Consider the following 13,714-nt stretch of genomic DNA (forward strand, 5'->3'; position numbering starts at 1 on the left):
GAGGGGCGGGGCGACTGGGGGCGGGGCCTCAGGAGAGACAGACGTGATTGGGTGGGAGGAGGTGATGGAGGAAGAGGGTGGAGCCTTCGGGAGGGAGAAATCAAAGTGATTGGCCTGGAGAGTTTGGGGCGGAGACACCAACGCTGCCTAGCTGGTCGGGGCGGGGCCGCAGATACAATACACCGATTGGATCTTTGAAAGAAAGGGCGGGGCTGATGGAGGTGTTAAAGGAGGCAAGATGCGCCGCTAAAGTTGGCAGCACTGGAAGAACAAAGGAGGAGGGACTAAATTTGAGAAAGAGATCTGATTGAACTGAAAAAAAGAGGGGCGGGCAGAGGAAGGGGGACAAGTCCAAGCTATTTAAAGGAGCCTGACTGTCCGTGGCTGGCTGAGAGTGGGGCGGTGCCACAATGGGGTCCAGATTGAATAGAGAAGGGCCGCAGGTCCAGACCTAAAGAGCCAGCAGGCAGTTCCCAGGGGAGAGGGGTAGATGGAGATGGCCGGGTTGGGCTTCTAACGTTGCTTGAACGGGGCAGGGCGGATCTTAAGAAGAGGCAGAGCCACAGAAATTAGAAATTGTCCTAATTGGGCTGGAAGAGTGAGGAGGCGGGACTGAACGAGGGGCGGGAACTGGAAATAGAGAGTGGAGAGTACTTTCGCGCGAAATGGCATTAGACTGGACTGAAAGGGAACAGGATAAGGGGAACAGAGACTGAGACCCAGTGAGAGGGGCGGAAATGAACGAGGCCTAGAACCTGAGAGCTTCTAGTTAGGACTCAGGGAGGAGGCGAGGTAAAGAAGGCGTGGGGTGGGAGCTGCAAGCTTGGCCCGATTAGCCGGGGCTTGGGCTCGGAGAATGTCAGGATGGATGGGAAAGGACTGAGGAAGCTGGGTGGGTGGGGGTCTACAAATGGTAGAAAACGTCTTGAATGGACTGTGGAAAAGCAAGACTAAGGGAGGAGCAGGGCTTTAAGGGACTTGAAAGCAACCAGGCTAGGCCGGGCTAAGAGTGTAGAGAATGGCCAAGGAAAGTGGGAGACCTGCGAAGAGTACCAAGCTACTGGGCTGGACGGAACTGTGGGACCTGAAACGAGGAGTCTGAGGGACCAGAGAACATGGGAAAGAGACTTAAGGGTCCGAAGGATCTCAGAGTGGGGGACGAGAGCTTCTAATTGGTGAGGGAAAGGGGGCGAGCTCTAGATAACGACGGACTGCAGGCAGGAGAACCAAGGGAAGGAAGAGAAGCGGTAAGGAGAGTGTCCTCAGGAAGGCGGAGAGGAGAACCCGAAACACCGGCAAGTACAGCCTCGGCGAAGGCAATAGGCGGGACCAATGGGAAACTGGGCGGGGTAGAGAGTCCTGGGGGGAGGGCAGAGAAATAGAGCGTTGGGGCGGGGCTAATAGAGGGCGGGACCTGAACACTGCGGACCGCGGAGGCGAGGGTCCAGCGCCGCCCTTGGGGCCGGCCTAGACGCCGGGTGGTCTGGGGCGCAGGCGCTGGGGGCTGAGGCGGAGGCAGCGGCAGCGGCCGCGTCTGCGGCGGCGGGGGGGGGAGGCGGTGCCTGTGGGAGCGAAGGGGGCGGGTCAGGGGTTGCGGACGTCCCCGCGCGGCATTGTCCCCAGCCCGCCACCTCCCACTGCAGGTGCGGCGGCTGGTTGGTATCGCCTCCCTACCCACCCCCGCTCCCGTTTCTGTGTCTCTTCGTGTCTCTCTTTCTCCCCTTTCTCTGAATATTTGTCCCCTTGTCTCTGCCCTCACCCCTTTGAGACTCCGGCCCCTTCTAAGTCTCTGCGCTCCTTTTGGGTCTCTGTCCCATTGTTCTATGAATCTGTCCCCCCCCTCCTTCAGAGGCTTCCCCCTCTTCTCTCTAAGCCTAAGTCTCCTCCCCCACGACCGCGTCTCGGTCTCCGCATCCACCCCGTCTCTTTCTCTTGGCTTCTGTACCTTTTGCTAGGACTTGGGTCTCTGTTCCCTGCAACCTCTGCCCCTCTTTGTGACTCTGTCCTCCACTCCCCCCACTCCACTCCCCCCACCCCCACCCCAGAGTGTGTTCCCTCCTCACTCTGGGTCTCTGCCCTTCTTCCATCTGGGTCTCTGTCCTCGCCCTTGTTCTTTGACTACCTCCCGCTCTGTGTCTTTCTCCCGTCCTCCGTCTTCCCCCCCTCCGCCTTCCCCCCTCCTCCGTCTCCCCCCTCCCCGTGCCTGCCTTTTCTTTTTACGTCCTTTGTCCCTTTCCCTTCCCTGGGTCTCCACACACCCCCATCCCGTGCCTCTTTCATCCTTTTCTGAATCTCTGCCCCCTTGTTCTGGGTCTCTTTTCCCACTTTCATTGGGACTCTGTCCTGCCGTCCTTCAGTCTCTGTCCCTCTCTCTCTGGATCTCTGTCCCGTTCTCTCAGGCTCCCACCCCATCACCCCCCTTAACCCTCATCCTGGCCCGGACTCGAGGCTGCGTCACTGCAGAGAGTGGCAGAAGTGCGACCTGTCCTGCGGACCAGGGAGGTAGTTTTCCCTCAACTCTCCCACCCCCGATCCAGTATCTTCGGGCAGCCTTCAAGCCCCCATGAGACCCAGGAGGACAGAGAAAAGACAGTGGGGCTTCCTGCTCTTCTCTGCCCTGAATTCTAATGGCTCCCCAGGCCGAAGCAGTGACTCCCGAGGTGAGGGAATGGGCTTGGGTTGAATGAAGCTTCTGGGCGAGTGGGGGGCGGGGGTGGAGGCTGGAGCGTGGGTTGAGTAGGCACTAGGGTCTGGGAGTGAGGGCTAGGGTAAGGACCGAGTCAGCCATGCTCCCTCACACTCTTCCCCACCCCACCCCAAATCTACTTTTCTGCATTTGACAGCAGCCAGGCACGGGATCAAGTTACCAAATCAGCGTTTTTGCAGAGGTCAGAAGGTGTGGGAGAAGGTGGGGCTGGGGAGAAGAGGAGTGAGGAGGCTGGAATAGAGGAGAATATGGAATGAGACTCGGGATTAGAGACCATGGGATGAGGGCGGGGGGAGAGGGGGCGCTTGGTCAGGGAGTATTAGGATCGCCCAGACTCCATCAGGCCCTGGGAAATCGGGATGCCCCTGGCTCTCACATGGCCCTCCCAGGCCCCACCAGGCTATACGGGGGATTTGTCAGCCTGAATTTTTCACCCATAGGAGAGGCTTCTGGAGGCAATAATGAGGGCTCGCGTTATGGGACACGCAGCTCTGCAAACAGACCAGGGGGAAGTGGACTCGATTTTTTGGCGACAGACACCAGGAGAAGGGAGGCCAGTGTTTGCTCATGTCTTTAGACCCTTTCCCCATCTCGCCGCTTATCTTTTCTCAGGTCCTCAAGGCACCAAATTCCTGAAAGCCCCAAACTCATCTCCATCATCCTTGGTGCCCCTTCCTAACTTCCCTTCCCCCATTCCCCAAAGCCCTGGAATTGGGGAAGGGTCTTCCCCTTTCGGACTTCTAGGGCCCTTTCCTCCACCCCCGCTCCTATCAGTTCCAAATCCAGGAAAGATGATCTCCTGGGCACTAAAGCTGAAAATATGGGGACTCTGCCTACGACCCTTGGTCCCTGGAGACCCTCCAAGTACATCTCCGCTGTAATCTTTGAGTCCCCATCTCCCGAGTTCCCCGCTTCCAAAACTGGGATTTGAGCTGGTTTACCGCCCCCGGACCCTGAGCCATCTCCTCCCCCGTACTCACCCCAAGTCGAGGCGGGGCGGGGATGGGGGAATCCGGGGCTGGCGATGGGGGGAGGGGTGACCCAGTCTCCGCAGCTCTGGGCAGCAAGAAGCTGCGGAGGGGGGCAGTGACATCATCGCTGGAGGAGGGGCAGCTCAGCTCCCCTCTACCCGGGGGCTTCAAGCCCCGCCTTTATGGCGTACTCAGGGGTCCCGGAATCTCAAGGATAGACGGGAAGACCTGGACATGAAGTGTGCAGGAATGGTATCCTCTCCCCTTAGAACAAGGGTTGGAAAACCCTTTACGACTTCAGCCACCACCCCCACTGCCACCTGTCGCTGCCGTCGCGACCTGTCGCCTCCCACGCGTGTTGTGGCTGCGCCCGCCTCCGTCAGAGCGTGAACACCGCCTAGACTACAAGATCCGTGATGCTCTGCGGTGTCGCGTGCCTTCGAGGGGAGGCAGTGCAGGCGAGGGGCTTCATGGGCTTCGTAGTATAAGGCCTCTGCACGGAGTGAGCCTTGGGAAAAAGGAACGATACCTTTCTCCTTCCTTTCTTCCTCAACTCCGGAGGGCCAGATGATAACTTTCCCCTGCAAAGATCATGCGCTTAAAAAAAAAAAAGTAGAAAGAGGCCCAGGTAGGTTCAATGGAAACAACGGATTTTTACTGAGTAGCGGGGCCTCGGCGATCACCCAGTGCGCATGCACCTAACGGGGGGGGGGGTTTCCTCAGCCGGAAAACTGCGCCTGCGCAAACCCACCCCTTCTCTGGCCTACTCCACGAGCTCGAGCGCGCGCCAGCCCAACTCGGGCATCGCTTTTTCTGTCGCCACGGTCGAAGACGGCCACGTAGCTACCCAAGAAGACATCGCCGAGGATCCAGAGGGGCCCTGTGGGCGGAGGCATGTCCAGAGCCTGGAAGCCGGATAAGCAGAGACTGGCGCCACCCCGAGTAATCTACAAAACGATAAGACGGGCCATGGGTGTCACGCCCCCCCCCTTCCTTTTCCTTTGGAGACAGAGCTTCGCCCCTCCCACTACCCTGGGCACTAGAAATGTTTCGTGGCCCCTGTTTCGTCCTAGTGATGTCTCACTCCCAGCCCCACCCTCTCAAACCCATCTGATTGCGTCACTGTGACGTCTTTGTGATGGTGACCTACCTGGATGACATAGTCCTGGGCCGTGAGGTTAAACCAGACCCCCCCAAGGTGGAAGGAGACTGGGGGCAGCGTTGGGATTTTCGAGCACTGGATGAGGTACTGAGGGAAAAGGTGAACAAATGGAAATGAGGGATTCTTGCTCTGCTCAAATCCTTTCCGTGGCTCCGCAGTGCAATAGGGTAATATCAATTTGGGGCAGTTAGGTAGTCAGGGCCTTGGGTGGCCTGCTGCCTTCTCTAGCCTTAGTGGCTCTTCCTCCACCCCTGTGTAACTGTTGCCTCTTCCCCTAGGCTCCCATTTGATAAAAACATCTTTTCCTCTTTTTTTGAATTGTAAATCAAAAAAGTGGTGGGCCATGGGCCATAGTGGGCCCGCAGGTGTATATTTAATTATCTTATACCGTGTCCAGAACGTTTTAAGAATTTGTGGGCAGGGGGTTCCCATCATGGCTCAGCGGTTAACCAACCGGAGTAGTTGGTCCATGAGGATGTGGGTTCATCCATGGCCGGCAGCTACAGCTCCAATTCGACACCTAGCCTAGGTACCTCCATGTGCTCCATGTGCAGCCCCAAAAAGACAAAAAAAAAAAAAAAGGAATTTGTGGCCAGTTGTATCCTGTGGAGTCTGCTGCTGTGTCATCTTAGGCAAGTTCCTTAACCGCTCTGTGCCAGTTTCCAATCTGAAGATGTAGACAGTCGTACTCACAGGGATGTCGTGTGAGAAATAAACAAGCTTTGGAAGAATGCCTGGCACATAGTAAATGCTATTATTATTTACAGACCAAGGCTTTTAAATAATGGTTTCTCCAACAAACCAGGAGCTCTGGCTTCCCCTACATGGCAATACTGGTTTATTTGTTTTTTGTGTGTGGGGGGGGTTGTTTTTAGGGCCACACCCAAGGCATATGGAGGTTCCCAGGCTAGGGGTCAAATCAGAGCTGTAGCCACCGGCCTTCGCTACAGCCACAGCAAGACCAGATCCCAGCCACATCTGCGACCTACACCACAGCTCAGGGCAGCACCAGATCCTTAACCCACGGAGTGAGGCCAGGAATCAAACCTGTGTCCTCATGGACACTAGTCAGATTCATTTCCACTGCGCCACGATGGGAACTCCCATATATTGCAATAATTGGCTGGAGCTGAGTAGTTGAGAGTTGCCCTGTTTAGACTGATGGGGCGTGTGCTTTCCAGTTTGCGTCAATTCCCACCACTCCCAAGTCCCTAACAAGACGGTATTGGGCTATTAGCAATACCTACCAAGATATTTCTCATCCTTAGAAACCAATAGTAGTTACCTCGTTGGGCAGACAAAGAATGGTGAGAACAAGGTTGAATTAGAGAGTATATAATTCTTTTGAAAGGGGAAATGAAGGGGAGTTTCCGTTGAGGCTCAGTGGGTTAAGAACCCAACTAGTATCCATGAAGATGCAGGTTCAATCCCATGGAGGCTCAGGGGGTTAAGGATCCGTCATTGCTGCAAGCTGCAGCATAGCTCGAAGATGTGGCTCAGGTCCCACATTGCTGTGGTCGTGGCACAGGCCGGCAGCTGTAGCTCCCATTTGACCCCTAGCCTGGGAACTTCCATATGTCTCGGGTGCAGCCCTGAAAAAGAAGAAAAAGAAATGAAAAGAAAGGAGAAATGGTAACAGCCACAACAGACAGGCATTAAAGCACTGTTCTAAGCACCTTAAATGGGTTAATCACAGGCCAGGGATCACATCCAAGCCAGGTCCTTAACCTACTTTGCCACAGCGGGAACTCCAGTAAGCCTCTTTTCGAGATTTGGAAACTGTTGACTTGTCCAAGACAACACAGCTAGCAAATTGCTGAGCCAGAGTCCAACCCAGGCCACCCCCAAACATACACATGGCTACTATGACTCCCTGATCCCTAGCAGCCTGCACTGGACTTGCTCATGACTGGGAGCCGCTGGCTTGGCATGTGACTCAGAGCCCCAGGAATGGAGCCTTCTCCCCTGTCTCAGGAGTGCCAAAAAAGCACAGTGATAGCATCACAGAAATTCGGACCCAGAAGGTTCCGCCCAGAAACTGTGGAGCCGCCAGAGGCTGGAGAAGTGGCTGGGCAGCTCTTATGTTGGGAGGTACCCACCCCATGCTCGAGAACACTCCGTGCATGCCTCTCTGAGCCTACACTCTCCGGGTGCTCCTCCCAGGCCGCTGGCTGCCCTTGCCCTGTCTCTGCCTTCCCTGCAGGTGGGTGTTCCCCAAGGCTGCTGTGGGGACCTCCTCTCTCCCAGGGAGGGCTCCCCCTCCTCCTTGGCTCTGATGACTGTCCACCAGCTGATGGACCCTAAATAGGATGCCTGAGAGTTCCCGTCATGGCACAGGGAAAACGAATCCACCTAGGAACCATGAGGTTGTGGGTTCGGTCCCTGGCCTCGCTCAGTGGGTTAAGGATCCGCCATTGCCATGGTGTAGGCCGGCAGCTGTAGCTCCGACTGGACCCCTATCCTAGGAACCTCCATATGCCGTAGGTGTGGCCCTGAAAAAACAAAACAAAAAAATAGAATTCCTGAGCTGCTTCTGCACTTTCCCCAGACATGCCAAGGCTTCTGGCTCCTGTCCAGCACTGAATAAACCTGCATCATCATCCCCCCCCCTTCCCTGTGTCACTCAGAGTAGACCCTTGGGAGGTGTTCCTGCTTCCTCCTTCTGACCCCCAGCTTCTCACTCGGAAGATCCAGCTCCTTCTGCCCTGAGATACCTCCTGAGCCACCCCTCAAGCTGGAGCTTACTGCCTGGTTTCTTTTTTTTGGCTGCACCTGAAGCATGCAGAAGTTCCCGAGCTAGGGAGCAAACCCAAGTCACAGCATCACAGCAGTGACCTGAGCCACAGCAATGACAATGCTAGATCCTTAACTGCTAGACCACCAGGGAACTCTCCAATGCCTGCCATTAGATCCCTATTAACCTCCCCAGCCCACACCCACCAGACACCCAGTCCTCACCTCCCCCATCAGCAGGGGGATGCCCCCAATGGCTGCCTGCAGGGCTTGAATCTCCTCAGTGGGTCCTGTGATGAGAGATGTGCCTGTGTCCAGAATGGCAGCACAGCCCTGGGCACAAAGAGTCAGCCCTGTGCCCACATGTACTCTGTGAGGTAGAAGTGGGCAGTCGTTAGAGCCGGCATCCTAGGAGGCCAGAGCCCCAGCCCCTCCTCCTCCAGGATCCAGCCCCAGCCCCTCCTCCCTTGGACCCAGGATCCAGGGCCCCCCAGACCCTCCTCCCTCGGATCCAGAAGTACAGGCCCTCAGCTCCCTTCTCTGGACACTGGAACCCCCCCACCCAGATCTCCGAAGCCAGGCTCCTCACCGCTCCACGTGGACCTGCCAGTAGGCAGGGACTGTGACGGGCACGAAGGTGAGGGGCGGGATGTAGTGTGCCGGGTCCGAGCCACCCAGGACCAGCTCTCCTCCATCAGCTGCCTCGGGGTCCCTGCAGAGGCAGACGGCTGTAAGCGGCACGGGCAATCGCCCGCCAGCCCCAGGAATGGCCACCAAAGGGGCTTCCTGCCCGTGGGGGGGGGGTGCTGGGTTCTAGGTAGGGTAGTGGGACGCAGGCAGGGTCTCGGTGTTGGGATTGGAAGCAAGGCGGGAAGTGAAGAGAAGGGGCTTTTCGAGTTGGAGGTTAGGATTTTAGGGGGCTTCTTGAAGTGGACATGAGACTTGCCTTGGCTGGGGAAGGTGGCAATTTGAGGGGGAGTTGAGCCTTGGGATTTCTTTTCTTTTTTTTTTTTTTTTGTCTTTTTAGGGCCCCACCCGTGGCATATGGAGGTTCCCAGGCTAGGGGTCTAATCGGAGCTGTAGCCGCTGGTCTACACCACAGCCACAGCAACGTGGGATCCGAGCCGAGTCTTCGACCTACACCAGAGCCACAGCAACGCCAGATCCAAGCCAAGTCTGCAACCTATACCACAGCTCACGGCAACGCCGGATCCTTAACCCACTGAGCGAGGCCAGGGATCGAAGCCACAACCTCATGGTTCCTAGTCAGATTCATTAACCACTGAGCCATGAACTCCCAAACAGGTGTTTCTTATGTTGGGACTGTGACTTGCTGAGTGGCGGATGGAGCTGCCTTTGCAGGATGGATGACTTCAATAGGGAAGAGCTTGGGGACTTCCTGAATGGAGGGTGGCACTTCCTTTCCTGGGTAAGGGACTTCCAGAAGAAGCGCAGAACTTCCTCCTTGGGGCTAGGACTGTTAGGAAGCTAGACCCTTCCCCCCTTACCTGTTGAGGTAGAAGGAGAAGACAGGCTTATCCAGTAACCCCTGGTCCACCAGGCTGTCCAGCGGGGGCCGAACTCCTCCCACGGCCAGAACGGGGAAACCGAGGCCCAGTATCCCATCAAAGTGGGCAAAGGCGAAGACCAGGCTGGGCTCCCACAGGGCCTCCCCGAAAATCACCGATGCACCTGTGAGTCCTCCGATCTGGGGTGGATTCAAGTGGAGCACGTTACTTCCGGCAGGACGTTACCTAGTACCTCCGAGATCTCCCAAACCAAGGACTCCCAGGTCTGGGGACATTTGAAAATAACACTCCCTGCGTTGGAAGCTTTCTTTGCCGGGCAACTCGGGAAGTCCCGCCCCTGCAGGGAAGCCCCGCCCTTCTTCCCCAGGAAGCCCTGCCTCTCAGTTCAGAAGCCCCACCCGGTTACCCAGGAGGCCCCGCCTCCTCGAGCCCCTCTAAACTGGAGCGTCTAAGAGAGGGGCTCCGCCCTGGCTCCAGTCTTCCTGGGCTCCAGGTCACGCACGGTCAGTTTGTCCTCGCTCAGGATGCCATTGAGGCGCCCGGTTCCGTATTGAATGGCAAACTTGGTCTCATTGGAGTGGAAGGAGCTGGAAGCTTTGGAATGGTAGCGGTGGTGCAGCCCTGGGTCAGAAGGCCAGGGCGGGGTCACTGGGGGAGCGGACGCTTCCCCAGGGGCTCCTGCCCCTCTGGCCAGGTCACCCGTGAGGATGGCGTTGGGAGAACAGCGGGCCTCACAACCCCGTGGGAAGACCAGGCCCGGCCCCCTTTCTCCCTCTACCCCACTCCGCCCCTTCTCCCCCAGGGAAGCTCACAGCAGGGCAGACTGAGGAAGTGGCATCTCCCAGACGGGACCCAGAGGTTGGAGGAGCCGGTGTCAAAGATGACGGAGAAGTTCTGTGGGGGCGTTCCCAGCCCAATTTCCCCGTAATACTGGACCTGACCGCGAAACAGGAGAGGTCTTGAGCGAAGAGCTTGGTTAGCGGGCGGAGGGGGGGCGGGGGGTGCCCGGGACTCACGTTCAGGTAGTTGGAGAGAGGCACAAAGGTCTTGTCCCCCGGGGATGGGGCCCCCAGCCTGGGGGGCTCTGCTGACTTCTCCCATGCCCTCAGTGGGTTCAGGGTCCTGAGTCCCGCGTGGACTCTGCGAAGGGGGATCCTGTTGGGGAGGAGAGGCCAACAGTTACAGAGCCACCCATTCCGGAGATCTGCGGTGGACTGCCCCGCGCAGGATGCAATGACAGTGTCAGCCTCCCCACGGCCTTATACTAACAGCCATCACCGGAAACCCTACCAAACCACGGGGACAAATTTCCCCCCAAAGACCCTATGAAAGCAAACCATCCCAAATAGACTTTTCCCCCAAAAACCTTTCAAATCAAGACATTCCAAATAACATAAAGCATTCGAGAAGGGACATTCACAAAGTTTTCCAAACATTCTGATATAAAACCAGCCTCTGCAAAAACCCTTTCAGGACTTTGACCACAGACGGAGCAATGTAAGCAGAAAATCCCAATTTCACTTTCTGCAGTAAAGTATATTCCACACACATAGGATGTGCAACACAATGTGAGATGTAAGATTATAAGAGCACCGGAAGGAAGAAAAATGTTTCAATAACTGTAGGAAAAGGAAAGCTTTTCTAAACATGATACCAAGATCAAAAATCATGGGGAAAATATGGATAAGGCTGATTCTAAAATTTGAAACTTCTGAGGAGTTCCCTGGTGGCTCAGTGGGTTAAGGATCTGACATCTCTGCAGTGGGTCAGATCACTGCTGTGGTGCAGGTTCCATCCCTGGCCTGGGAACTTCTGCAGGTTGTGGGCGTGGCCAAAAACAAAATAAAATTTTAAACTTCTGTACTCCCCCCCAGCACACAAAGCTCTGAATAAAATTAACGAACAGAACAAAAAAAAACTAGTGGAAATAAGTTGTAAATGTACAGACATCTCCTGGCCCCCTTCATTTCACCCTGTGGGAACCAGAGCTCAGAAAACTGACACAAGGAGTTCCCACTGTGGCTCCGCCAGTTAAGAACCTGACTAGTGTGTGTGAGGATGCAGGTTCAATCCCTGGCCCCACTCACTAGGTTAAGGATCTGGCGTTGCCATGAGTTGTGGTGTAGGTCACACATGGCTCAGATCCTGTGTTACTGTGGCTATGGCTTCGGTGGGCAGATGCAGCTTATTCGACCCCTCGCCTGGGAACTTCCATGTGCCATGGGTGCAGCTCTAAAAAAGACACACACAGACACAAAGGCTGAGATTCTGGCTACTACTGTTACTGGGAATAACAAACCATCCTTTGCCTCTGACTTGGGGGTCCTGTGTCTCCTTCCAGCAGCTGTGATGCTGTGGCAAGCTTAACACCACAGTTCTCGACATTGGGTAGAAAAATGGGCAAAAGAATTGAAAACCAGAGTCTACCCACTGGCCAATGCTGGGTGTGACTCAACTTTCAACTGCAGGCATAGAATGGAATCCATTCAGCTGCTAAAAAGGGAACCGTAGCTCTCTTGGCCAGCGCCTTCTCAATGTGGTTTTAAAGCAGAATCACCTCCAGCAGGGGTGAAAGGCAAAGTTTTTTGTAAAGGTTTTACAGCCCATCCGTCTTGGTTGCAACTTCCCTCTTCTGTCCGTACAGCACAAAGGCAGCCATGGATGACAGGTAAACAAATGACCGTTTAAACAAATGACCACATGGCTGAGTTCTGTTTCATTTTATTTGCAAAAACAGTGGGCAGGCTGCATCTGGCCCTCTGAGTGTTTTGCCAGACCCTGACCTAGAGGGCTCGTTAAAAGTCAGGTCCGTTAGTTTCCGACAGAGTAGGTCAGAGAATTTGCATTTCTCACAAGTTCCTGGATCCTATTCAGGCTCTGCTGGGGATCCTGAGTCAACACTCAGAGTCACTGCTCTTTGCATTGACCCAGGAAACGGCCACAACCTGCTAGGTTCAAAACGCAGGCTAGGAAAAAAAAAAAAAAAACAAAGGCACAGGTTAGAAAACATAGTGTGCGGAGTTCCCGCTGTGTCTCAGGGGTTGAGAATCCCACATAGTGTCCATGAGGATGCGGGTCTGATCCCTGGCCTCACTCAGTGGGTGAGGGATTCTGATTGTCCACAACCTGCTGCACAGATCGCAGGTGCAGCTTGGATCTGGCCAGACTGTGGCCAGCAGCTGCAGCTCTGATCCTACCCCAGCATTGTCTCTGCAGTGGCTGGGGTAGATCCCTGGCCCAGGAACTTCCATATGTGTGGCCAAGAAAGAAAGAAAACCTGCAGTAATTTTTTTTTTTTCTTTTTTGCTCGCCTGCATCACATAGAGTTCCCCGGCCAGGATCAGATCCGAGCTGAGCAGGGCCAGGGATCGAACCTGTGTCCTTGTGCTTCAGAGAAGCCACAGATTCTGTTGCGCCACAGCAGGAACTCCATCTTTTTGTACCTTTAGTTGGTCCTTGGGGCCCTGCGCCCCCGTCTTTGCTGCCACCCCACCCCCCACACCGAAACTCAATCTTTGAGAGGCTTTAGAATGTGAAGTGGGGGAAATGTTTCCTGGAACAGGGTCCCCGCTTTCGCATCAAGAGGGGGTGGAGAGACTAGAGGAGAGGAGGGGCAGGGAGGTATTGGGAGAGGCGCCAGAGGAGGGGGGAGGCCACAGGGTCCCCAAACTGGGGAGCTAAGCAGTTTGGAAGAGTCAAGTCTGGGGGCATCTCAGTCCTGAGTGTCCAGAAGCAGGTGGAGGGCGGGGGATGTCACATGTCTAGAGATCTAGGTAGCAGGTCACCAAAGCTCAGGGTGGGATCAGCAGAGTGCTCCCCAAAACGCATGTGGAGAGGAGAGGGTGGGTCCCAAGATGCAGGGCTTGGGTCTTAGGAGATATCAGGGTGTACCCCTCAGGGGTGAGAGGCCAATGTGGAGATCTGGGAACACAAAAGATAGGAATCCGAGTTCCCACGGTGGCTCAGTGGTAATGAAACCAACTAGTATCCATGAGGACGGGGTTCGATCCCTGGCCTCGCTCAGTGGGTTAAGGATCCAGTGTTGCCATGAGCTGGGGTGTAGGTTGCAGACACAGCTCGGACCTGTGTTGCTGTGGCTGTGGTGCAGGCTGGCAGCTGCAACTCTGATTAGACCCCTAGCCTGGGAACCTCCATATGCTGCGGATGCGGCCCTAAAATGATTTAAAAAAAAAAAGAAGAAGAAGAAGAAGAAATCATGGATCCCCGGGTGCCAGGTTTGGGAGTCACCGAACTGGGAAGCCCCAGACTTGAATGGCAAGGGAGAGCATCCCTCCCAGGTTTTGGGGTGGCAGGGGTCCCCAGTACCGGATCAGCATGGCCCCGGCGGGCTCGCTGGTCAGCAGCAGTAGCAGCAGTAGCGGCAGCGGTGGCAGAGACATCTTGGGGGCCCCAGTGTGGACCCGGAGGTTCTGAGGCTGTTTTCTTTCCCCTGAGACTCCGCCTCCGGGTGGTGACCAGAACAAGAAGTCGCTCAGTGGGTGATGCGGGGGGCAGTGGGGGCGGTGGGGGGAGGGGGTCACCCGGTGGCAATTTTGCGGGAATGTGCGGAGTATTTTTGTAGGGTCGCCAGAAGTTCTACCCTGTGACCCTG

At 55.7% G+C, this 13,714-nt stretch overlaps 1 protein-coding gene and 1 long non-coding RNA gene across 3 annotated transcripts; one reads left to right on the top strand and one right to left on the bottom strand.

Annotated features, from left to right (window-relative positions):
• Positions 38-5,571, top strand: LOC110261021. Of its 2 annotated transcripts, none has more exons than XR_002344725.1 (2): positions 38-2,660; positions 2,844-5,571. It is a non-coding gene; the product is annotated as an uncharacterized LOC110261021 (long non-coding RNA). The 2 variants fall into 2 exon arrangements; XR_002344726.1 differs by having other exon boundaries at positions 2,847-5,571.
• Positions 4,308-13,714, bottom strand: NAPSA (napsin A aspartic peptidase). The gene is made up of 9 exons (XM_005664778.3): positions 13,429-13,714; positions 10,119-10,257; positions 9,915-10,038; positions 9,605-9,723; positions 9,082-9,281; positions 8,163-8,285; positions 7,799-7,943; positions 4,829-4,927; positions 4,308-4,625 (listed from the first exon to the last, which is right to left on the bottom strand). The coding sequence occupies exons 1-9, from the start codon at positions 13,500-13,502 to the stop codon at positions 4,398-4,400; spliced, it is 1,251 nt and encodes a 416-aa protein (XP_005664835.1). The 5' UTR covers positions 13,503-13,714; the 3' UTR covers positions 4,308-4,397.

Source organism: Sus scrofa, chromosome 6 (assembly GCF_000003025.6).
Source record: "Sus scrofa isolate TJ Tabasco breed Duroc chromosome 6, Sscrofa11.1, whole genome shotgun sequence".
Classification (NCBI taxonomy): Eukaryota; Metazoa; Chordata; class Mammalia; order Artiodactyla; family Suidae; genus Sus; species Sus scrofa.